The following is a 22,468-nucleotide window of genomic DNA, read 5'->3' on the forward strand; positions in this document are numbered from 1 at the left end:
TTTAGTTCACCCAAAAAACTAAAATTTTTTCAAGATTTCCCGTCACATCGAATCTTGAGGCACATACATGAAGCATTAGACATAGACGAAAACAAAAACTAATTATACAGTTTGCCTGTAAATTACGAGATAAATCTTTTGAGCCTAGTTAGTCTATGATTAGATAATGTTTGTCAAATAAAAACAAAAAATGCTACAATACTAAAATTTAAAATCTTTTCAAAACTAAACAACGCCTGAAGTCGCCTCAGCGGTCAGAGAATATCCATCCAACGGCTGACGAACTATCCACATTCTTCTACAAAACCACGTGGGCGATCGTTGGACGCGACGTCATGGGCATGTTCCAGGCGCTTTGGGGCCTGAATTTCAGGAGCTTTAATCACCTTAATGGCCCAGTCATGGTGCTGCTCCACAAGACTCAATCACCGGCAGGGCTAAAAGACTATGGGCCCATAAGCCTAATACACTCGGTGGGAAAAGCTATTCTCAAGATCAACCAATCGCTGTCGAATTTGTCAGCATTCAGAAGTGTTTTTCTCTCATAATAAATCAGCGAACAGTACTTTCCGCCATAGCTTATCAATCAAGCAAACAGAGTATCGCCTAATGGGATCAACAGACACTCGTGTCCTCATTCCTGCTCGCCCCGATCTCGACGTTTTTTTTGTTAATTCCTTGTTCGCACTTCGCAAGATTCGAACCCTGCCGCGATGGTGAGTGCGTGGGGCGGGCGCGCGCATTTGAATTCTCCTCTGCGTGGGTGTAGGGTGTGTTGAAGCCTTGCATCAATTTTTTTCGTCGGCCATTAGATTTAGTCTTGATGTTATATTAGCTTTTGATTTTAATGGAGATGAATTTTATGTGTATTTTTCTTGGTACATAATAATTGCATACTTTCAACAGGAGATGTTTTTTCTGGGAGGGACCTAGTGTAATTTTGATTGGTCCACGGTGGATCGTGATGTCACGGGAACACGAGTATCATCAAGTCAAGGACCAAGAAGTATGGGCCGTGGGCCTAGCAATGAGAAGTTGAAACCAGCCTAATGAAGGGCCGCTTTCTAGAGAAATGGGCCAACCTGAGATGCCTAAGCGACGCCATCCAAAAAAAAAAAGAAAATCCAAACAAACCTGTAAAGATGATGGTACCCCTACTCTGTGACGATCCAACATGACCTTCAGAAGAGTTCAGATCAGTATATGTGACCAAGTCCTAAGAGCCTGCACGAAATGTAAGGATGTACTGGAAGCATGAAAAAAACAAAGAGGCCCCTGCTGCTCGGAGGCTTGGAGCCACTCGATCCATCATGGCATCATGCACGCATCCACGTTGGTAGATATCAGGAGCAAACTTGCAAGCATGGTAAAGGCAGCTCGATCAGCTCCAGGTCGGCGGCGAAGGGAAAATTTTCACCCTTTGTTTCCTTTGAACGAGAAAAAAAAGTGTGTGGTACGTACAGAGAAAAAAAGGAAACCCGTTGCTTACTGCAAATGCAAAGGGATCGACCGGATCTTAACGCAAGAAACGGCAGGCGGCAGGCGCCTGCTCTGCATGCTCATCGGATGATCATGATGACGACGTGACGATGGCGACCGACGGACGAAGATATCACATGCATGCACGCATGGCCCGGAGACGGAGAACCCCTGGTACGGTGAATCTGTGACGGGCAGCGCAGGCAAACCCTACCAGATTTCAGGGAATCCAAGTAGCAAAAGCGACAAGCCACCCCCTAACCGTAGGCGAACGTGCGTGCTCGTGGGCGGCGGCCGATGACGCACGCGCTTTTCCACGCGATGGCGACGACGCTTCCATTCAGGCCTCTGTTGTACTCCTAGTACCCTTCGTCCGTCCTACCCTCCTCCTCCTCCCCCCATGGATAAGTGGAGACGTACGATCGACGAGCCGTGCTTTCGTACTCCTCCCTAAAATGAGAAGGATCCGAGCAGCTGGCACGTGTGGATCGCGCGCGACGTACGGACGGAGCGAGCCGGCCGCCGGCCGATCGAGCAGGGGGTGGGGCGGACGGACGGGGGATCGAGCAGGGGATGCGTGCGTGCGTGCGAGTGATGATAATGTATGTAACCGCAGCGGAAAGCAGGCGGCTCACATGACATGCCCGATGATGATGCGGGAGCCTGCCTGGGGCAAGGGCAACAACAACAACAACAACGCACTCGCTCGCTTTTGCCTCTTGGGCGACGATTCCGCGAAGTGGAGTGGCTGCGTGCGTTCCCGAAAGTGAAAGGAAGCAGCCGTTGTTGTGCTTGTGCTATTGCCGTTCCGTGCAGCCGTGGGGACGGACGGCCGAGAGCGACGCCCGCCGACCGCCCCGCGCGCGCACCGGATGCCACTGCCGGTGCGGTGCTCGGCTCCGCTCCGTTTGCTCGCTGGCGAATAGCCGCCCCCGTGCCCGCGCGTGCGCTCGCCTCGGCTCTGCCGCCGTCTCCTCCCACTCCCCGTCTCCCTCCCCCCCACCCGCACCGCACCCCCGGGTCTCCGCAATAAAAATAGCAAAGCCACGACGCCACTGCTCTCGGGCCTCGTCTCTCTCGTGTCTCGCCCGCTAGCTCCCCCCACCCCGCCTGCCTGCCCCAACCTGCCCCCTCTCCGCTCCGCTCCCCGCGCGGCGCCAGATCTGCGGCGGCGGCCGGTTGGACGCCACGCCGCGCGTGCCGGTGCGTGTGGCGCGCTCAACTCCCCAGTCCCCGCGTTCGAATTCCCACCGCAGCTCACGCTCACGACCCCGTCCTTGTCTTGCGCGTGCAGTGAGGCGGATCCTGCCCGGCCGTGCCAGCCAGGTGATGAGAGCGTAGGCGGGCGGCGGACGAACGCGCGCGCCCCCTGGCCCCCCCTCCGAGGTACCTCCCACCTGCGCCGGTGTTCCTCTGCGTTGCGTGCGTTCGGTTCTCGGCCGATCCGCTCCTGCTCTCGACTCTGCATGCTGCCAAGAGCACGCGACGAGCGGTGGCGGACGGGTGGGGATCGGAGCTTCCACTCTCCTCCATTTTTTTTTCTCTTTCTTTCTTTCTGTCGTTCTTCCTGCTCCGCCTCCGCCCTCATCGGACGATCTTTAGCTCGGGGAGTCGCGTCCGGTTGTGCTGGAGTCCAATCGAGGCTGCCATGGGAATTGGCGCTCCAGCGACGTTGGGAATGGATCAGGGGCGCGTCTGCTGTGGTCAAATGCATGCTCCCTCCCACATGCACGATGCACCCTCGCCAAACAAAAACCGATTTAGACATAAGACAGATTGTTGCCTCTGTTTCCTCTAGTCTTCTAGAGAAATTGGGGGGTTAAAAATATGTTATCAAAATGAGACCTTGTCTTGGCCTAGGAAGTATGATTTTCAAAAAGTCCAACGAGTCAACTAAAAAAAAACACAGCAATAATTTTTCGTCCAAAATTATTCGTTGCATCAATTGCAAAGATCATAGTTCTTTTTTCTTTTGCGATGAGCAGAGGTCACACCAACAAAAATAAGAAATTTGCACTACTTCACTCGGTTAATCGGTTTGTAGGACCTGACTGGGTGTGCACTGTGTATAGTATTAGGAAAGTTACTGGAACTCGTCTTTTGGTTTCTTATCATTTTATTATCTCCCACTAAGTCACTGGCCTGTGCTCCTTTGCAGAAAATGGCGATGATGGTGGATCCCCCCAATGGCATGGCGAGTCAAGGAAAGCATTACTATACTATGTGGCAGACACTATTTGAGATCGACACCAAGTATGTGCCAATCAAGCCCATTGGAAGAGGAGCTTACGGGATCGTTTGCTCATCTGTTAACCGTGAGACTAATGAAAAAGTAGCAATAAAAAAGATAAACAACGTCTTTGACAACCGTGTGGATGCGCTGAGGACACTGAGGGAACTGAAACTTCTTCGGCACCTAAGGCATGAGAATGTTATTGCTCTCAAGGATATAATGATGCCAGCGCATAGAAGGAGCTTCAAGGACGTTTACTTGGTTTATGAGCTCATGGACACTGATCTGCATCAAATAATTAAGTCATCTCAACCACTTTCCAATGATCACTGCCAGTATTTCCTTTTTCAGGTAAGTTTTGCGAGGGTCCTGTTTTCAGATAGTTATGTCCTTGCTCTTGTTGCTTTATTGATGACTGCAGCATAAACAGAAACACAAAAATATTTTGCCACCTTAACATAGGACATTTGTCGTAAAAGGTAGCCACTAAGGTAACCCAATACTTGCACTTGTTTGTCTGCGCCTTATGCTCTATCTTGATGCCATGCTTACGAATTGATGGCATATCCTATTGAAATATGAGATGCTTGTCCTTGTGCAGATCAGAAAATAGGGTCGAGAATTTGCAGTCTTGTCATAAGCTATGCTAGCCATAAATGGTATACATAATCTGCCAGTGGTGTGCTTGGCTAGATACTGTTTAATTTAATTATTCTGTTTGGCTAGTTTACCAGAAGTACATATGTGGTGGTGCTGTATTGGTTTCGTTAGTCTGATTCGGGTCTGCAACAATTTAATGGATCAAACATCTTTTCCATCAATGTACTTTGGCTGATATGAGAAGGACAGGCACCTGACACATTGGCAGAGTCTCTCCGCTTGTGGCCTGGAGGTCCTGGGTTTGAACCAGCATTTTTGCAAAATTAAGCAAGGGTTAAGGTTGTCTAGAAATTTCCTTCTGATCCCACCTTCTGATGGAGCTTTTAGCACTAGGTATGCCCTTATCAGTTATCACTTTGGCTGATATGAGATTATTCTTGCTGAGTTCAACTCGTTGGGTTGGCATATCTGGATAGTGGATAAACCTAATATGGGCATGGGAATCTGTTCCATTCACCATTTTTCTTTCTGGTTAAGGTGGGAATGAGTCATGCTGGCTTTTCAGCACTATGATTTTATGGTCATTGGAAAGGTACCAAGATACTGAAATTGGTACCTCCCTAGTTATAATTGGTGCTTGGTGGCATCTCTTGGTACTTCTCCAAGGCGGATTCAAAAGCTCTTTCAACTCAGTCAGTAGTCATTTGGCTGGTTAGCTTTCCTGGTTCAGACAAAGGCACAAGTGGACCAATATCCATTCGAAGTGGAGCTTTTAGAACTTTTGACTTTTGAGATATCATAACCTGTTGCCTTGTTAATACATCAGCCATGCTCTAATTTCATACTGTCTTCCAGAGTTCTATTATTTCTTAGTAGCTTGTCTTATGCGAAAAACTGCACAACATTTATAATTCTGGACTGACAACTGAGTGTGGTTACATTTTCTGAAAATCTGAAGTGAACATCTATTACATTTCCAAAACATTAACTATCTCAGAAGTTTGGCCCAAATTAGACATGACAGCATTTGAAACTGCTGTCTTTCTTTCTCGAATACGATGGAGAGCTGAAGATCATTTCGTTAAGCAGGGAAAAGAACCAAGTAGGCAAGTACAACCCCAACACCACACACTAAAACAGCATTTGAAACTACCATCTGAAGCTGAGCTATTGGAAAATGATACTATATGGTCCTAACATGAGAGATCCTATGAGGAAATGTAGGCAGGCTTCAAACTTGGACCACAGATCTTAAGGGAGTGAAGATATGATTTCTTAGTAACCCAGAGACGTTATTATTTGGGGACAAGGATAAACTTGGACCACATATCACTAGAGGCTAGGAAATAATATTATTTAGTTGGTCTTGATTGGGATGTGCTTGACAGGTTCTTGTTTTTCCTCTGAAGTAGCATATTTGTTATTTGGAAAGTAAACCTTAGCATGGCAAGTGGAAGCTTATATTTTTCTTAGGAGTTGGAAACATCTCAATGTGGCAAATAGATTTGCACATGCTTATACCTCGAGCTACTTGATGTGAATTGTTTACGGAAAACTTCAATAGGTGAATTGTAACTTAGGCATCTGATAGTGGACCAAAAACTTAGTATTCACTGTGTTTCCAGTTTCTTTTATTTTGTTGCTGTCAGGTCTTGAGATTCCTTTTGCTGAAGTAGTATTTTTTGTGCCAGTCAGATAATATCTAAGCTGCCACTTTTCTTCTTGATTGTAGCTGCTCCGAGGCCTCAAGTACCTTCATTCAGCTGGAATACTCCATAGAGACCTAAAGCCAGGGAATCTCCTGGTTAATGCAAATTGTGATTTGAAGATATGTGATTTTGGGCTTGCCCGCACAAACAACACCAAAGGTCAGTTTATGACAGAATATGTTGTCACCCGCTGGTACAGGGCCCCTGAGCTGCTGCTATGCTGTGACAACTACGGTACCTCCATAGATGTCTGGTCAGTTGGCTGCATATTTGCAGAGCTACTTGGCCGCAAGCCGATTTTTCCAGGAACTGAGTGCCTCAATCAACTCAAGCTCATTGTCAATGTTCTTGGCACCATGAGCGAGGCTGACCTTGAGTTCATTGACAACCCAAAAGCCCGCAAGTATATCAAGTCTCTTCCATACACCCCAGGCATTCCCCTCACCAGCATGTACCCACAAGCACACCCTCTTGCCATCGATCTGTTGCAGAAGATGCTTGTCTTTGATCCCTCCAAAAGAATTAGTGTCACCGAGGCTCTAGAGCACCCGTACATGTCTCCGCTCTATGATCCAAGTGCAAACCCTCCTGCTCAGGTGCCAATTGATCTTGACATAGATGAAAATCTCGGCGTAGACATGATCCGGGAAATGATGTGGCAGGAGATGATCCACTACCATCCCGAGGTCCTCACAAGAATGACCATGTGACAGGCAGCGATGAACATGTGGCAGAGGTCTGCTGTACCAGGATTATAACATGTTCGCCTTTTTTATGAGCTTACTGTGATTACGGCAGAGAGTCAAGTTATCACTATATGTATCAGACTGTCAGGTGATCTCTTTTGTAAATATGCGCTCAATAAGATGTGTGGCAATCTCTTGTTTTTGTAGTACATGGACTACGTTGTTGTATGAGTATGTGAAGTGGAACTCGGTACTTAAGACTTGTAATTTTAGACCCTAATCTGTTGTATGGAAATCTCAAGGCCTTGATTCCATGTTTTGGTTTCTGAGATACGTGTCAATGCAATTTGCAGTTACATCTGTTTCCATTTACAATTTTTTTAGGGCTGTAGAATTGCATCATGGATATTGTTTGTCCCTCTCCAATCAATTTGCGCTAACAATGACGTGCTGTGAAAATGGGTGCTTCTGCAAAGTTGGTTTCAAGTTCTCAGATGCCATCACAAAACAGCTGATTGTACTGAAAAATGAAGTTCAATGACATTTGAAATCAGGTACATGCTATCGCTGCTTTCAGTTGAAACATTGAAATATTAAAACTCATAAACTAGTGGTGTCTCGTACTCAAGCGGAATTTCCATGGGCGACGGCGGTGGTGCAGGTGATACACATGATCAACGTTTATTGATGTACTGATGGTATGTATTGGCGGACCGAGCTGGTCGTTTGGACGCAGCAACCAATCGTCTCCAGTCCTGCTGGAGTTGTCTCAGAATGTGGATCCGTTGAAGCCAAAGTTGGATCTCTATAGCACAGATAAAGGTTAAGTGTTAGCTATACAGAATTAATCCTTATTAAGACATGTAAATGTCATGGTGAGCAATGGATGCTAGATCTTGAGGCAGTGCAAGCCGCGTAAGGCAAAGTAGTGTCATGGCTGAAGGCTGAAGCCATCAAACATAAAAGCACGCTAAACTGCAGGAAACTAAGCTCAGGAGAGCACTGGACGCTGGATCTTGAGTTCTTGACAGCCACACATGTCAGGTGAGCTGAGCTGAAGGCTGAGGCCTCGTTTAGTTGGCAAATTTTTTTGTTTTTGGGTACTGTAGCATTTCGTTTTTATTTGACAAATATTGTCCAATCACGGAGTAACTAAGCTCAAAATATTCATCTCACAAATTACAGTTAAAGGTAAACTGTGTAGTTAGTTTTTATTTTTTTATATATTTAATGCTCCATGCATGCGACCAAAGATTCGATGTGACGAGGAATTTTGAAATTTTTTGAGAACTAAACAAGGCCTGAAAAAGCCTGAAGCACATGGTAAGGTGGTTGTGGGTAGGAGTACCTGCACGTCATCGAATTTGATGTAGAATCTGGACCTGCTGACGGAGAGCTTGGTCTCGAGGACCTCAGCGACGGCGGCGCTCAGCTTCCCATTGACGCCGGGGCCGATGCCACCGATGGACACGAGCTCGCCGTACGCCGCCGGCTCTTCGCTGCCCGCGAACGACATCGGCACCGACCCGTTGATCGACACCATGACGTACTGCATTGCGGCACGGCGGGGAAAACGTCACATTCACCAGAATACCGAACCAAACTGCCCGTGGCGCTCCAGTCCAGCGACCAGGAGAAGAACTGGCGGCCGAGGCAATGCGCCGAACGGGTGGAGTGCGTGACGAGACGTACGGATTCGGGCTTGCCGATGATCCTGGCGACGGCCTTGGAGCAGTCCTTGAGGATGTCGGCGGCTACCACCGCGTCCACCGGCACGTTGGTGCGCAGGTTCAGCGTCGGCATCCTGCTGCCGCTGGCGCTGCCGCTGCGGTTCGCCTCGCTCCGCTCTGCGGTGGCTCGCTCGTGGATAGCGGAAAGGGCGAGCGGGTGGAGGAGGAGGAGGCCAGAGGATGGGGTGGTGGCCCATAGGATCCTTCGGGCGGGGTTACCGGGCCCTGCCGGGCCTGAGAATGGAGGTCGATGACGCAACGTCAGCCCATAACTCCATGGGCCCCCTAACCCAACTCATCATGCAGCCCGTAATCAGGCTCGATTCCTGAATCCCCATCACAGTACCATACCAGGCACAAAAGTTGCTCAAAATTCTCTCAAAAAAATGCTAAAAAAAAGGCACAAAAGAGAAGGAACATGCGCAGATTATATGCACCATTACGTTCTAGTATCACTCATTAAGATGATGAACAAAACTTGGCCATAATCCCTTGCACGACTAGTCAGCAAAAGAGCATGGACAGGCAGCGTTTGACATGAAGGGAAGACCCAGATTTCAGAGCAGTCTCTTCCATTCCATATGTTGTCTGAACTTGTTCAAAGCGCAACTACAGATCGACTTGGTCAGTTGGTTTTGTGATCTCTTTGCTTCATGTTACAAAATCTCTTGCTGCACATACAGCACAGTACTCTTACTAACTAAGGGTTTGTTTAGATGCACTCGCATATCTATCAATCCATGCATGTCGGAATGAATCCACATGGATTGAGGTTGATATAGGTACATAAATAAAATAATTAGAAAAATAAAAAAAAAAGAACTTAAGAAGTGTGCAATGCTGAGTTCATCGGCATCCTCCTCTAATTCACCATAATGGCAGAAGGCTGGTCTCTAAATTAAGGTTAATAATGAATTGCATACAGGCAAGTTTTATTTTTCAGGATAGTGAAATTCATAGCACAATTTCATGGGAAAACGTTTAGGGTTCAAAATGAACTTGAACGGGACAAATTCCGTACCGACTGATATCGTTTTATATTATTTCTGATCGTTATGGAATTTAGAAAATATAAAACTTGTCATTTTCAACTGGTTTCACAACTCTTTTCGTAGCTCCTGAGATTATGAATATCTGAAAGAGATTATGGACATTTGAAGCAATCGATATGTTTACCTCTGTATTTAGGCTTCTCTTGAACATATGAAACAATTTCTGGCATGCAATCCATATGAAACAAACCTTTTGTTCAAAAGGTTGGACCAAAGAAGAAAATGACACATGCACACCAAAAAGTTGCATCACTATGTTCAAAAGATCCACACTGAGTCACTAACATAGGAGGAATGAAAAAATATCCACATGAAACAAACCTTTTGTTCAAAAGGTTGGACCAAAGAAGAAAAGGACACATGCACACCAAAAAGTTGCATCACTATGTTCAAAATATCCACACTAACATAAGATGAATGAAACAAAAATGCCAGTGTACTAGTATTTTTTTACAACTTATTAGTGAACTTACAAATACATAAGTTAATGTTTTTGGAGGGTGAAGGCAACTATACAACAGGGCGTGGTAGTATGTTACATGCATGGTTTTACCTTGCCATTCTGTATCCCGAAAATCCATACATTCCGATGCCTGCAAAATGATGAGAGGTGCTAGGCAGATCCTTGAATTGAGAGAAACTGGAAAAGTTATTCTCTATCCTGATGGGTTCCACCCCTTTTGAAGGGCGAGGACCCAAAGTAGTTAGATCTACTATGGAGCCATAAGCCTTACACGCCTCCAGTACAGTGTCATATGACTTTGCAGGAAGCTGAAGACCTTGGCTGCAAGCCTTCATGTACATCTCATAAGCAAGTCTTGGTTTGCCATCTTGCACAAGAGCTTCAATTAACATCTGGTATGTAATTTCATTCGGCTCAATGCCCCGTATCTTCATCCTGTGAAACCACTCAAAGGCATTTCCACCTGAGTTACTCCTCACACATGCACTGATTATTGCGTTGAAGGTGACAACGGTTGGCTCGATCTGTTTCGACACCATGTCATGAAGAACAGCATCCACCATAGCATGGTTGCCCTTGCCGATGTAAATCGAAACCAATATCGTGTATGCGTAGAGGTTCGGTTTGATCCCAACTTTGCACATGTGTTCCCAGACCCTCAAGGCCTCATCATAAAGCTTGCCTTTCTCAAGTGCACTCAGCAATGCACCATAGGAAACCACATCTGGCTTCAACCCTTCATCTACCATCTTCTTGAAGATATCCACCGCTGCCGATGCTTCGGAAGCCCTTGAACATGAGAGGAGAACAGCATTCCACTCCTTGCTTCCAGGCTTCAATCCCTTCTCCTGCATCTTGTTGAGCAGCCTCACACCCCACCTCCAAATTCCCCTTCTCTTGGCAGCATCAAGAAGAATCTTGAAGTGTGACATGATCAGCTCATGAGACAGATTGTTCGGCTTCGGGCCTTTGTCCAACAAATCCTCATAGATCTCGAGAGCCGCCCACCATTTCTTCGCCTTGCCCATCAGCCAGATCAGGTGGTTGCAGACGGACAGGCTGATCTCGCCCCCATCACCACCCTCACGAATCCTCTGGTACAGCTCCTTGCCAATGGCGTAATGCTCCTCCCCCGTGCACGCCCAGACGAGCCGCTCGTAGTCGCTCCTCTCCGGACGAACACCTGCCTCATCCATGGCGAGGAGGACCTTCAGCACCTCGCCGACCGGATTCTTCCCCCCGACGAGCGACCGCCGCATCGACATGTAGCAAGCCCGGACGGTCAGCTTCTCGAACTTGACGAACTCCTGCTCCCAGTCACCACGGTTCCCCACCACCAGCTCCCCGTTCCTGTACCTGCCGCTGAGCATGGCGAAGAACTCGATGGCCGCGAACGCGTCACCCGCCTTCTTGTAGGCGCACATCACCGTGGAGTAGGTCGCGGCGGTGGGCACGAGCCCGCGCTCCTGCACGTCGGCGTACACCCTGAGGACGTCCTCGACCCTGCCCTGGTGCACGTAGATGGACATCAGCGTGTTGTAGGTGACGATGTTCGGGGACACCCCCTGCGCCTCCATGTCGTCGAGGACGGCCTGGATCCGGCCGAACTCGCCGCAGCTCTTGACGGCGCCGAGGAGGCAGTTGTACACGAACTGGTTCAGCACGGCTCCTCTCCGCTTGAGGTGCTCCACGACGGCGAACGCGGCGTCCGGGCGGTTGTCCTTGCCGAGCCCCCGGATGACGCACGTGTACACCTGGAGGGGCAGGAGGTGAGCCTCGCCGGCGGCGGCGGCGTTGTCGTGGTTCAAGAAGGCATTCACCACGGACTCCACGTCGTCGGCCGTTCTGGCGTCGCGCAGCGCCGCGCCGACCGCGGCGACGTCGATGCCCAGGCCTCGCCTCGCCCTGCCGCTGCCGCTGCCGCCGCCGGTGGCCGTGCCCCCAGCGCCGCCGGTCGCGAACTGCGAGGTTCTAGAACGGGACGCGTCACAACACTCCGAATTAAAAGTAAAGTAAAGGTTGTTTTTTTTGGTAGTGGTGCACGCGCGTACAGAATGCAAACGTGCGTACCTCGGCGGCGACCCAACGGGAGCGGCGGCGGAGTGGCAGGCGGAGGACGGAGGAGGCGCGCGCGAGGGCGGTGGTCCTCTGACGTCGAGGGTGTGGGAGGTGGCTGGCGGCGGCGGAGTGGAGGGCGGCGAGGGAGGGAGCCATGGCGGCGAGGCCGGGGCGCGAGCGTCCAGGTCCAGGCACTGGTGGCCTCTGAAAATGAAAGAGACGAAAGGCTATCTGTTTGTGGCGTTGATTGCTGAGGAGCTGCCACGGCCCACGACCACGAGCGAGACCAGCAACTTGTGGCTGCCGGCATCCGTCCCTCCGTGGCACTCTTGACTGCTTAAACAGCCTTAGTTCTATTTTTTTTATAGACACGATAATATTTTCGTTTGTATTTAATAAAATATTATCTAATTATAATATTACATACTAATTAGGTTTAAAAGAGTCGTCTCGCAAATTTCAGATAAATTATATAATTAATTATTTTTTAATTTAAATTTAATATTTCAGGCATGTGCCGCAAGATTCGATGCGATGGGAATCTGAAAAATTTTGTAAATTTTTTTAACTAAATAAGGCCTTGTTAAGAACGTGAGCATTCGAAGAAAAAAACTTAAAGCTGAGGTCTTTTGCGGAAAAAACAGACTTCATTCTAATTAAACATGAGGCCTGCCCCCACGCTGCTGCCTGCTACCAGCTGCTCGCTAGGGCCTCTTTGGAAGTCCATAACCCCGCCGCGATCTGTGAGTTTCCAAGGTGAGAAACCCGCCAGTCAATTTATCTCAGGGCAATTTCCTGCTATGTTTGGAAGACCACAGAGACACAAATATCAGCTTCATTCCCCAAGTTTTTCATGGGGCAGAAATCCGTGACATAGAAGGCCAAAAAGTGCTTCCCCGGACCTCTCGCGTGAGTCGCGATGATGCCTCGGCCATTGCTCTACACGGAGCCGCTGCCACTTTCTTCTCCGCAGACTGCAGGTTAGTTCGCTTCCTACCCAAAACTGTGATGTCATCGTCGTCCGATTTGCCGGCCAATGGGATGGCCGGACGTCGACCAACTCCTCCTCCATCTAACCTACCGCTGGCCCAGGCCACAGTAGGTTCTGTAAGGACCTCCGATGGCAAGAGTGGACCAGTCCGTTGGTCTACCTGCTACCTCTGAGAGATGAAGGGCATTGCAGCTCGCCACCGTCGCTGCTACCACGACACAAACATGAAGGCCATCGAGAACGACGAGGAGTGCTGGTAGAACCTCTTGTCTCTCTGCCGCAAGTCCGACTCTAGCCGCCGTGACCGTCACAACACTGACTAGTGAGCCCGTCGCGGCAGTCCCCCACAGGAGCTGCTCTCGTCGTCCTCCTCACATTCCATCTAGCAGGGTGGCAGCCAGCCCACTGAATCCCCCCTTCAGGCTCTGTCACGGTGGCCTCTCTCACCTTCACCGGCAACACCATCTCGCAAGTCCGCAACCGCATCGTGGACCGCCGAAGATGCTAACTTAAACAGCAAGGTCACCCATCATACTGTGATTCTGATATCTATTGAGGTGCTCATTTTAGAACTTGTACGAGACATATTGCTGAACTATGATGGGATTCATGTCTTTCCAATGGCTTCCTATAGATTTTCTTCTCCATTGTAGCCTAATGAGCTGAGCTATATAGTTTTTTAATGCAAAGCATCCTAATGCGGATGAGCTCCTTAAGTCCTGCTTGCCTGTCGAAGAACAACACCTGCATCTGAGTCCAGCGCCGTCGTGCCCTCCACATCGCGTCGCATGAGCACCTTCGCCACCTCTAGTTCCTTCTTTGCTCAGAGAGCATCTATTCTGGATTTTGTGCGATGGGATTACTAGGATATCAATTGGGATGTGTTGGCAAGATCACGACATCGGTAAGCCGCCGAGGTCGTTGTCTGTGGTCGCGTCCACGTCGGAAAAGTCACCAAGCCACCGCGTGTGCAGTGAGCCAATGACACTGTCCTCCGAGATGCCAATTACGTGTTCAACAAAATTCATCAAAGGAGGTAAATTTACCCATTTGAAGAAGAGGTGACCGTATTAAAACAAACTAGTCAACCAAACACGTTGTGAGCCTAGCTAGGCTAAGACCCTACACACAACCAAACAAACCCATGTTGACTTGCTAGAACAAGGTTTTACCTAACCAGGCTACAATCCTAGCCAGGCTACAACTAAGCCATGAACCAAACACATCCTAACTGTTTGATGCACAGCAAACACTCTATGACTAAAATGGTTGTGATTCATGTCCATTTAGTAGAAATATGAATATTACGCCAGTCAATGTGCATAGATGAAGTGAGGATTGCTAAGTATTCTGTCGGGTAAACTCTTTGAAGGACAATTTATGTGATTTTTTTATAGCTGCAGTTCACTTGGTCTGTAGTATTCTTAATGGGAATCATGAAGTATCGTCTGGAACTCTGGATGTCTGGTGCTGTTGAACTTGATCTGGTCGAGTATTTAGCCGACTTGATGGAGCTTTGATGAATCAGCACCATCAGGCATGTTGTGTAATGGTCTGCGTGATTTATCCTTGTCCTAGGAATGATGATGTATAGCATGCTGTCTAAACCAGGAGAAACTAATAATTTTGATTACACTGCTCAGAAAAGATTGCGCGCCCAAGTTGGCATGCCAGCAATTTAGTCATGACATATAGACCATGATTTTAGCATCTCGTGCTATGGTTTAGGTAGGCTTCTGTTTTAGCGAAGGATTGAATTTTTTGTCCTTTTATGCAGTTCCATAATTGTTCAATATCTCAGCGTGGCATTATGAATTTTGCTTGCTTCTTACAGATCTATAATAATTTCAACGATAACTCTGCCAAACTTTTCACTGAAAATATTCCAGGAGGGATATAAACCACATTGCATAATCACCGCAAATCTAAATGTTGGAGGTTCTCTAGATCAAAAAGCAAGCAACGGGAACACCGGAATATTGATTAATGGGCGAGAGATTACAAAATCTGAACTTCAAATGCTTAAGGTTTGTAACCATATATTCATATATTCTTCTTTTAGATAATGGAGAAAAATCTGGCTTCATCCCTCTACCTGTTCTTGACTTATATGTTGCTGTCTATATTTTTAGTAAAAAAATAAAAGGAAACATTTGATTTCAGTTGGCAGGAGTCCAATGTTCTGGGAAATCTCACCCTCATTTTTGGGTGAATGCTGATGGGACTTACCATGAGGAAGGCTAAAAAACTATTAAAGGAAAGATGTGGAATAAGGTAACCCTGAGATTCTTCTTGTGTAGATGGTGTTGTAATTTTTAGGATGGTAACTAACCAGCTTTGAATTTGTCTGCATTTCTCACCAACCTTTAGGCCAGTCTCAATGCATGTTTCATGAGAGTGTCATGCACATTAAATAGGTTGCCACATAAGCAAAATTGCTGACTTGGCAGGGTCATTAAATGAAGGAGTTTCATCAGATGAGAGAGGAGTTTCATCCCCATGAAACTCCTGTGGCTCGGTTACCTAGTTTATAGTCTTGGTAACTGTGTCATGAAACTATGCATTGAGACTGGCCTTAGTGAAGCTTCTTAGTCGTGTTCTTTCATTGCCAACACCCAACAAAGCAGCTAATCAATCTGGCGAAGATGCTGTTAATGTAGTAAATCGAGCCATCCCTGATTACCTGGAACAAAGAACAACCCAGTAACTGTAGTCTTTATTACAGTTGGTTGATATGTGTCAGCTATCTTGTTGCAGTGCAGTGGGTCAATTTGGGGATTTTGAGGACACAACTATGTTGGGTGAATCAAATAATGTGAGTGCCTTCTAATTCTGTTCATTGCATTTGCCTAAATCTGATGTGATCCACTCAGTATAAATGCTTAGGCCTTGTTTAGTTGTGAAAAGTTTTTTGTTTTTGACACTGTAGCACTTTCGTTTGTATTTGATAAATATTGTCCAACTATAAACTAACTAGGCTCAAAAAGATCCATCTCGTGAATTAAAGACAAACTGTACAATTATTTTTTGTTTTCGTCTATATCTAGTGTTCCATGCATGTGCCACAAGATTTAATGTGATGGAGAATCTTGAACTTTTTTTTTGAATTTTAAGGTGAACTAAACAAGACCATAGTTATATGACTCAATATTGATAGGTATACATAGAGCTTCATGACAGAAGTAGCAATTAAGTATCATTTAGAAATGCTATTGTACCTAAAAGTACATATATTTCTGGACTATCCCGTGACTTCTAAAGTTCTGATCCCGTGATTTCCCATGGTGTCGACATGGCGCATTATATGTCTAGTTCTTACAATTTGCTAAATGTTTTAGGTGCACGTACAATTTGCTAAATGTTTTAGGTGCACGTACTATTTGCTAAATGTTATTTGCAATGTTACTTTTTAAGCATATTTGTTATAGACAATATGATGATAACTCATTGAAAATTTCTGTCACGACTTTTAATATATCTCACTATTTACTTCCTTTTTTAAGAAACATAATCTTGTTTTTACCATAGCATTAGCACAAGCACCATTTGAGTAATGCAGCGGCTCAGTTGGACCTGTACCCGATCAGTACCTGGACCTGTACATGGACCTGGACTTGGATGAGCTTAGTAAGGCTGTTCATTTCTTATCAAAACCAAAGGAATTGAGGGGGTTTAAGGGGGATTTTGACTTGTAGAGAATTTAGTCCCCCTCAATCCCTCCCAATCCCTCTTAGTTTTGGGATCAAAGGAATAGGCTCTAAATGGTTAAACTATGGCGCAATGTACTGAAATGATATGATATTTATGGCCTTGAAGATGATAACGATTTGTTTGGTTATGAAACTAGTAGGATTGGGCTCTGTCAGTACGGGACCCACAAGGCATCTCACCAGCAGGACTAGCCCACGATTTCAGAAGGAAGCGTATTGAAGCGTGACTCCGACTCGGAGTAAAATAAGATTGACTTGATGGATTTGTATAGAAAGTACCTTACCAAACAGTGTCTATAAATCCGTCTAAGATAATAAGCAGCCTCTTAGCCGTCTCTATTAATATAAAAAGAGAACGAGAGCACCTCTTGTAAGAATGAACAATACAATACAATTAATACTCCTTCTAGGAGTGATTAATTAGGGGGTATTGCACTATACGTGAGAGAGTTCTGTGGTTGATGAGATGCAAAACCTGACATTTTGCATGGCACTATTCCCTGGCGCGCGTTTAGCAGTATTATTGGCGCGCTGGCAGTGTTTGTTTCCTTCGCTTGCTTGTTTATTTCATTTGAAATTTATTGGCGCTATTTTTTTTTCTATTGCGCGCGCGTGCTTTGCAGCACTGACGACGCTTGGAGTGCTTCGTCCAGTAGCGCAGCAGGTAAATGATCATCCATTTGATTGTTTCAATACAATAAAGATTCTAAGTGAGTAGGAAGGGAGGTGTGTGCTGTAGAGAGGACGATGGAATGCGCGGCGCGTGCTGCAGCCTTTACTCGCGATCGCGCAAGAGCTGGACGCTGACGAGTACCGAAGCATCGAGTTATTAATGCCGAGAGCGGAACGGACGTGAAGCTAAGGGCAAACTCGTCCGAATACAGCCACGCGAGCTTGGAACGTCCGGTTTTCTGATTTTGCGTTAGTAGCACAGGACGTCAAGTTTTTTTAATAGATGGAACGTATCACAAACATAACTTTCTAATGACATCACAAGAACACACATCAATAGCTAATCTATAACAGATTTAAACATAAATTGATGATGATACCTCTCATTTAAAGATAGTAGTTCATTAATTCAACGAAGACCCATCGAACAAGAAAAAGTGTCCAAATTAAAGACCAAAATCCAACATTCCAAGACCTCTCAGTCCCCTTTGGCTTCTCCGTAGCCACACCCACGCCCATGGCTAGCGCCCACCTCCCCACAAAATTCACATGTATCATAGATTTAGAGCAACATGCATACTACATGAGTGCTAGAGCAGCGAGCAGGTGTCACACAGACACAGCTCGGAGCTAGTCGGGCGAGGCGGTTGTAATGAGCAGCGAGTGCGCTAGCATGCTGCGGCCATGGAGGGATCGTCAATGAACTACGAACGGGAGGAGTCACGAGCAGGATTAGGGGTTTGGGGCCACTTTCACTTGGGCTGGCTAGGATTATTGGGCCTATTTTTCTTCCCTACTCAAATTTTTTGGTGCCTCGCTACTGTTCACATCGCGATGTGCTATCTGGTTTTGGAAAATTGAAAGTTGGCTATCCCTTAATTTTTAATGGCTAGCTTTCTGATTTTATAGAATAGCAAGGCTATTGTAGACCTCTTCTTTTTAAAATTTTTTTATATTTTATAAAATAGCTAAACAATAAAATTTAGCTACTAATTTTAGCCAAACACTCAGAGTTGCTATAATGGTGCTACTCTGGTGGTAGGTGGGGCAGCTGCCCCACCATGCCTAATGGAGAGCTCCGCCTATGGAGGGAGTACAACGCGCAAAGGCTAACGCCGACTAGACGTAAAGGTTGTTACTCGAGATTGAACTCGAGGGCGATAAATCAACTGTCCCTTACGTTAACCGTCGAGTTCTAGCATACGCCGAAACCTAAACAACTGTTCTAGCTACCCTCGAGACAGGCTATCGCTGGTTAAATATCGGCAGACTCACTCATCAACACACCTTCTCAGTTCTCACTGAGGCTACTTATTGTCTGCAACCTTATTTGCTGTGAGGTGCACGCTATACGACTTGAACAGGATGGAATACTGTCCGAAAGGATGGTGCACAAAGTCCCACCGCTCAGCATCAGGGAACCCAAAGGATGGTGATCAAATTAATGTCCCACCTCTAGCTCCAGTGCTTTGAAAGTATGTGCTCTCGATCGTTCTCTGGTAGAAGAACGAGGGCGCATGCCCTTAATTAAAGGGAAAAAAACTGCCTCTGAAGTCTGAAGAAACATCATGAGCCAGATTTGCTGCACGTCACCGCATGGAAAAAACTGTTGTCCTCCATGACACGGTATTCGGAGCTGTTACAGATCTCCCTCGACGCAAGGGCCGCGTCTCGCGCCGCCCGCTCAGCCGCAGCGGCCGCATCCAGTGCCGCGCGAGCTGCCTAATTGTTGAGACAGATGCAAAAATGGCGGTTCAAGCAATCACAACTGACAACTTTAATGATGCTGTGGCGGGTCTTTTGATAGCTACTAATTAAGATAAACACACTAGTGCCTTCTTTGTTTTATTAGTTTTGAGTGTTTGTTTAAAGGCCGAGATTGTAACCAAGCCACTCATGAGTTGACTGCGTTGGGTCATTTGTATGTTCAGTGAGAGGAGCAATTCACAAGCTCCATCCCTGACAGCGTATGTGTAATCGCACTAACGATTTGTTAGCTTGAGTACTGAGATTACAACCAGTTTTTTTTTAAAAGGACCATGGATGATTGAGGAAATCCAATCGGTCAAAATAAAACAATTTATCATTTTTACCTTTCAAGCCCTAATCTGTTGCAATCTCGATTGAAGGTGCTCAAGTTGGCATGCTAGCATAGAGCTACAGCAAACCTAGAGTGAGCTTGTACCGATAAGGTCTCTCATGGGCGAGTGTTCCTTGTGCCTTGTTTAGTTCCTCAACGAAAAAATTTCGTAATACTGTAGTATTTTCGTTTGTTTGTGGTAATTATTGTCTAATTATAGACTAACTAGGCTCAAAAGATTCGTCTCGTCAATTCTGACCAAACTGTACAATTAGTTTTTATTTTCGTCTATATCTAATACTCCATGCATGTATCAAAGATTCGATGTGATGGGAAATCTTGAAAAATTTTGGGTTTTTTGGTGGAAGTAAACAAGGCCCAGTCTACCCCGACGATTGCAATGTAAATGGCCTGACCGGCTTGTGCAGGGTGCTGCATAGAGTGCATTTGCATGTTAACACATGTCCTGTTAAGGTATTTGGCGCATGCACCTACGTGCCAATACACAAATTGGTGTTTAAGTAATTATGTTGCCTGCATCAATAAATTTTGCGAAACAGTTTGTTATCATGTCAAATCTTGAAGCTCGCCGCGTCGCCTCTGAGTAGAGTCCAGGGACATGATGTGCGTGACCAGCTTGTCAATGGCGATACACGACGACCCACCCTTCTCGATGCACTCCGCCGCCGCCTTCCCCAGCTCGCCGGCCCTGGCCCTCATCTCGGCGCCGTCCGTACCGGTCATGAGCCGGCGGATGGCCGCCTCGACGGTGTCCCTCTCGAGCTCGCCGCCGTCCTCGAAGCCCACCCGCCACACGTGCTCCACGTACCTCGCGTTCCCCGTCTGGTCGCCGAAGTAGGGGCGGCACAGCATCGGCACCCCCTCGCAGACGCTCTCCATCGTGGAGTTCCAGCCGTTGTGCGTCCAGAACCCGCCGACGGCGCGGTGCCGGAGCACCTCCTCCTGCGGCGCCCACGCCACCACCATGCCGCGTCCGCGCGTCGCGGCCTCGAACCCCTCCGGGAGCTGCTGCTCCTGGTGCTGGCTCTGGCCTCCCGCTCCGCGGACGAGGCCCGGCCGGACCACCCAGAGGAACGGCACGCCGCTGCCGGCGATGCCCCACGCCGTCTCCGCCAGGTCCCGCGGGGTCATGCAGGCCAGACTGCTACAGCACGGACTCCCGCGGCCGCGCGTCCAGCCACTCCAGGCACGCCCGGTCCTGCCGCAGCAGGCTGCTGTCGTCGCCGCCGCCGGCGGGGGAGAGCTTGTGGAGCGGGCCGACGTCGAACACCGGCACACCCGCGGCGAGGCTCCGCCGGATGCCCGCCAGCTCGTCGCGTTCCAGCGCGTCGAACGTGTTGAGGATGAGCCCCGACGAGGCTTCCACCGCCTCCACGGCGCGCGCCAGCAGCTCCCGTATCAGCTCGTGGCCGTGGCCGCCCTTGCCCAGCTGCATCAGGTCCCGCACCCGGTACGGCGGCAGCTCCGGCACCGGCATCATGTCGAGCTGCGAATCTGCATCGCATCGACGAAACAGACGCGAGCAATCTTAGCTTGTTGGTCGTCCAAGAACTCGGACGAAAATGAACGCATCCATCCATCATAGCAAAAACATCTAAGAACTAGCTAGAGAAAAATGACAGGAGATCGATCGACGACGTGCCTTGCACAGGGAGGTAGCCTCTGTCGCAGAGCATCGGGTAAGCGTAGGAGGCGGCGCTGCCGGTGCGCAGGGCGAGCGCGGGCACGCCCAGTCTCTTGGCCACCTGGAACACGGGCAGCAGGTGCGCGTCGGCGACGAGGCACGCGACGGCGCCGTCCCCGGAGTAGTCGTCTTCCTCCTCCAGGACGGCGGCGAGGCGGTCCCGGAAGTGGGGCTCGCACGCGGCGCCGAGCGCGACGATGCGCGCCACGACGTCCTCGATGGCGACGGGTGGTGTCCCCGTGCCGGGCGGAATGCCGTCGGGCACGGGCACGAAGCGGTACCGCGGGTGCCGGCGCGCCGGGTCCGGCGCGTTGAAGTGGGTGTGGAAGACGGTGATGGCGAACCCGCGGGCGTGGAGCACGCCGGCGAGCCGGAACATCGGGTTGATGTGGCCCTGGTACGGCAGCGGGAACAGTAGCACGTGGCGGCGGCGGTGTTGTTGTTGTGGTCCTGCTGGGTGGACGGCAGCGGCGGCGGCGGCACCGTTGGTGTTGCTCTTCGCGGCCATGGGTGGCGGCGGCGCCATGGCTGTGTACGGACTGCAACACTCTCAGTAACAGTCACAGTCTCACTCACCTGTTGTCGTTGTGTGTTCTGTCGGAAAGCGGTCCGTGGCACAGAAGTTGATCCTACGTGACGTGACGTGATACTCTTTTTTTTTTTGAAAAATGATATTTTAATAGACAAATTACAAAGATAACAGAAATCTATCAGCCCTACACTTACCCACCACCTAAATTTTGTACAGTCCACGTCACTCCAGCGGCTGATATTTTCAGCCCGAGCATTTTTTTTTCATCTCTGATTTTCACTCCATCTACTTCCGTGGTGGCAAAGAGTAGTGAGTAGAGAGTGACACGCGGGGAGGGAGAAGAGAGGGTCGTGCAAGACAGGAGGAGCAGTCCACCGGCAGCTCGATCGGGCTCACTGTCACTACACCGCGCTGTGGCTCTGTCCTGCATCGTTTCGTTAACTTAATATAAGGCTGTGAGCATGGTTTTTCTAACGATGTATAATATTTAGTGATGTAGGTTTAATGGGTAATGACATATGTATTTTGTATTGTAAACTAGATGTAGGATTAGTAGGGATTTTGCAAATTGATATTTTAATACCACTTATAGTAATGATGGTTTATAATAAGAAAATATAGTACTGAAATTGAAAAATGTAGTATTAAAAATTTAGTTAGCTAGAAATTTAGGTATCTAGCACGAGAGCTACATGAGGATAGTAACATAAACAAGTGAAAAAAAATATTATGTCGATGGCATTTACAGCGGAGATATGATTGGCAGCG

General features: G+C 47.9%; 3 protein-coding genes and 1 pseudogene across 4 annotated transcripts; 1 reads left to right on the top strand and 3 right to left on the bottom strand.

Annotated features, from left to right (window-relative positions):
• LOC8063822 (mitogen-activated protein kinase 4) lies at positions 2,506 to 7,033 on the top strand. The gene is made up of 4 exons (XM_021448675.1): positions 2,506 to 2,682; positions 2,774 to 2,865; positions 3,638 to 4,063; positions 6,045 to 7,033. Exons 3-4 carry the CDS (start codon positions 3,641 to 3,643, stop codon positions 6,729 to 6,731), a joined length of 1,110 nt encoding a protein of 369 aa, XP_021304350.1. The 5' UTR covers positions 2,506 to 2,682; positions 2,774 to 2,865; positions 3,638 to 3,640; the 3' UTR covers positions 6,732 to 7,033.
• Positions 7,174 to 8,642, bottom strand: LOC8063823 (macrophage migration inhibitory factor homolog). 2 transcript variants are annotated; one of them, XM_002438902.2, is made up of 3 exons: positions 8,400 to 8,642; positions 8,056 to 8,256; positions 7,174 to 7,512 (listed from the first exon to the last, which is right to left on the bottom strand). In XM_002438902.2, exons 1-3 carry the CDS (start codon positions 8,508 to 8,510, stop codon positions 7,477 to 7,479), a joined length of 348 nt encoding a protein of 115 aa, XP_002438947.1. In that variant the 5' UTR covers positions 8,511 to 8,642; the 3' UTR covers positions 7,174 to 7,476. The 2 variants fall into 2 exon arrangements, with proteins under 2 accessions (XP_002438947.1, XP_021304351.1); XM_021448676.1 differs by lacking the exon at positions 7,174 to 7,512 and adding an exon at positions 7,561 to 7,768 and having other exon boundaries at positions 8,009 to 8,256; positions 8,400 to 8,604.
• Positions 9,839 to 12,259, bottom strand: LOC8065559 (pentatricopeptide repeat-containing protein At3g46610). The gene is given in 3 exon segments (XM_021448674.1): positions 9,839 to 11,923; positions 12,023 to 12,037; positions 12,039 to 12,259. Coding segments are annotated over 3 exon segments (2,028 nt in total). The 5' UTR covers positions 12,167 to 12,259; the 3' UTR covers positions 9,839 to 10,038.
• Positions 19,798 to 21,785, bottom strand: LOC8063824 (annotated as a pseudogene).

Source organism: Sorghum bicolor, chromosome 10 (genome assembly GCF_000003195.3).
Source record: "Sorghum bicolor cultivar BTx623 chromosome 10, Sorghum_bicolor_NCBIv3, whole genome shotgun sequence".
Lineage (NCBI taxonomy): Eukaryota > Viridiplantae > Streptophyta > Magnoliopsida > Poales > Poaceae > Sorghum > Sorghum bicolor.

What these genes read in the sequence shown, in the direction of transcription:
- LOC8063822 (XM_021448675.1), top strand. Translation starts at nt 3,641, where the DNA reads ATGGCGATGATGGTGGATCCCCCCAATGGCATGGCGAGTCAAGGAAAG. An exon ending in GCCAGTATTTCCTTTTTCAG is followed by an intron (nt 4,064 to 6,044) that starts GTAAGTTTTGCG and finishes TCTTGATTGTAG; the next exon opens with CTGCTCCGAGGCCTCAAGTA.
- LOC8063823 (XM_021448676.1), bottom strand. Translation starts at nt 8,510, where the DNA reads ATGCCGACGCTGAACCTGCGCACCAACGTGCCGGTGGACGCGGTGGTA. An exon ending in TCATCGGCAAGCCCGAATCC is followed by an intron (nt 8,257 to 8,399) that starts GTACGTCTCGTC and finishes GCCGCAATGCAG; the next exon opens with TACGTCATGGTGTCGATCAA. An exon ending in TGTGCTTCAGGCTTTTTCAG is followed by an intron (nt 7,769 to 8,008) that starts GCCTTGTTTAGT and finishes ACGAGGCCTCAG; the next exon opens with CCTTCAGCTCAGCTCACCTG.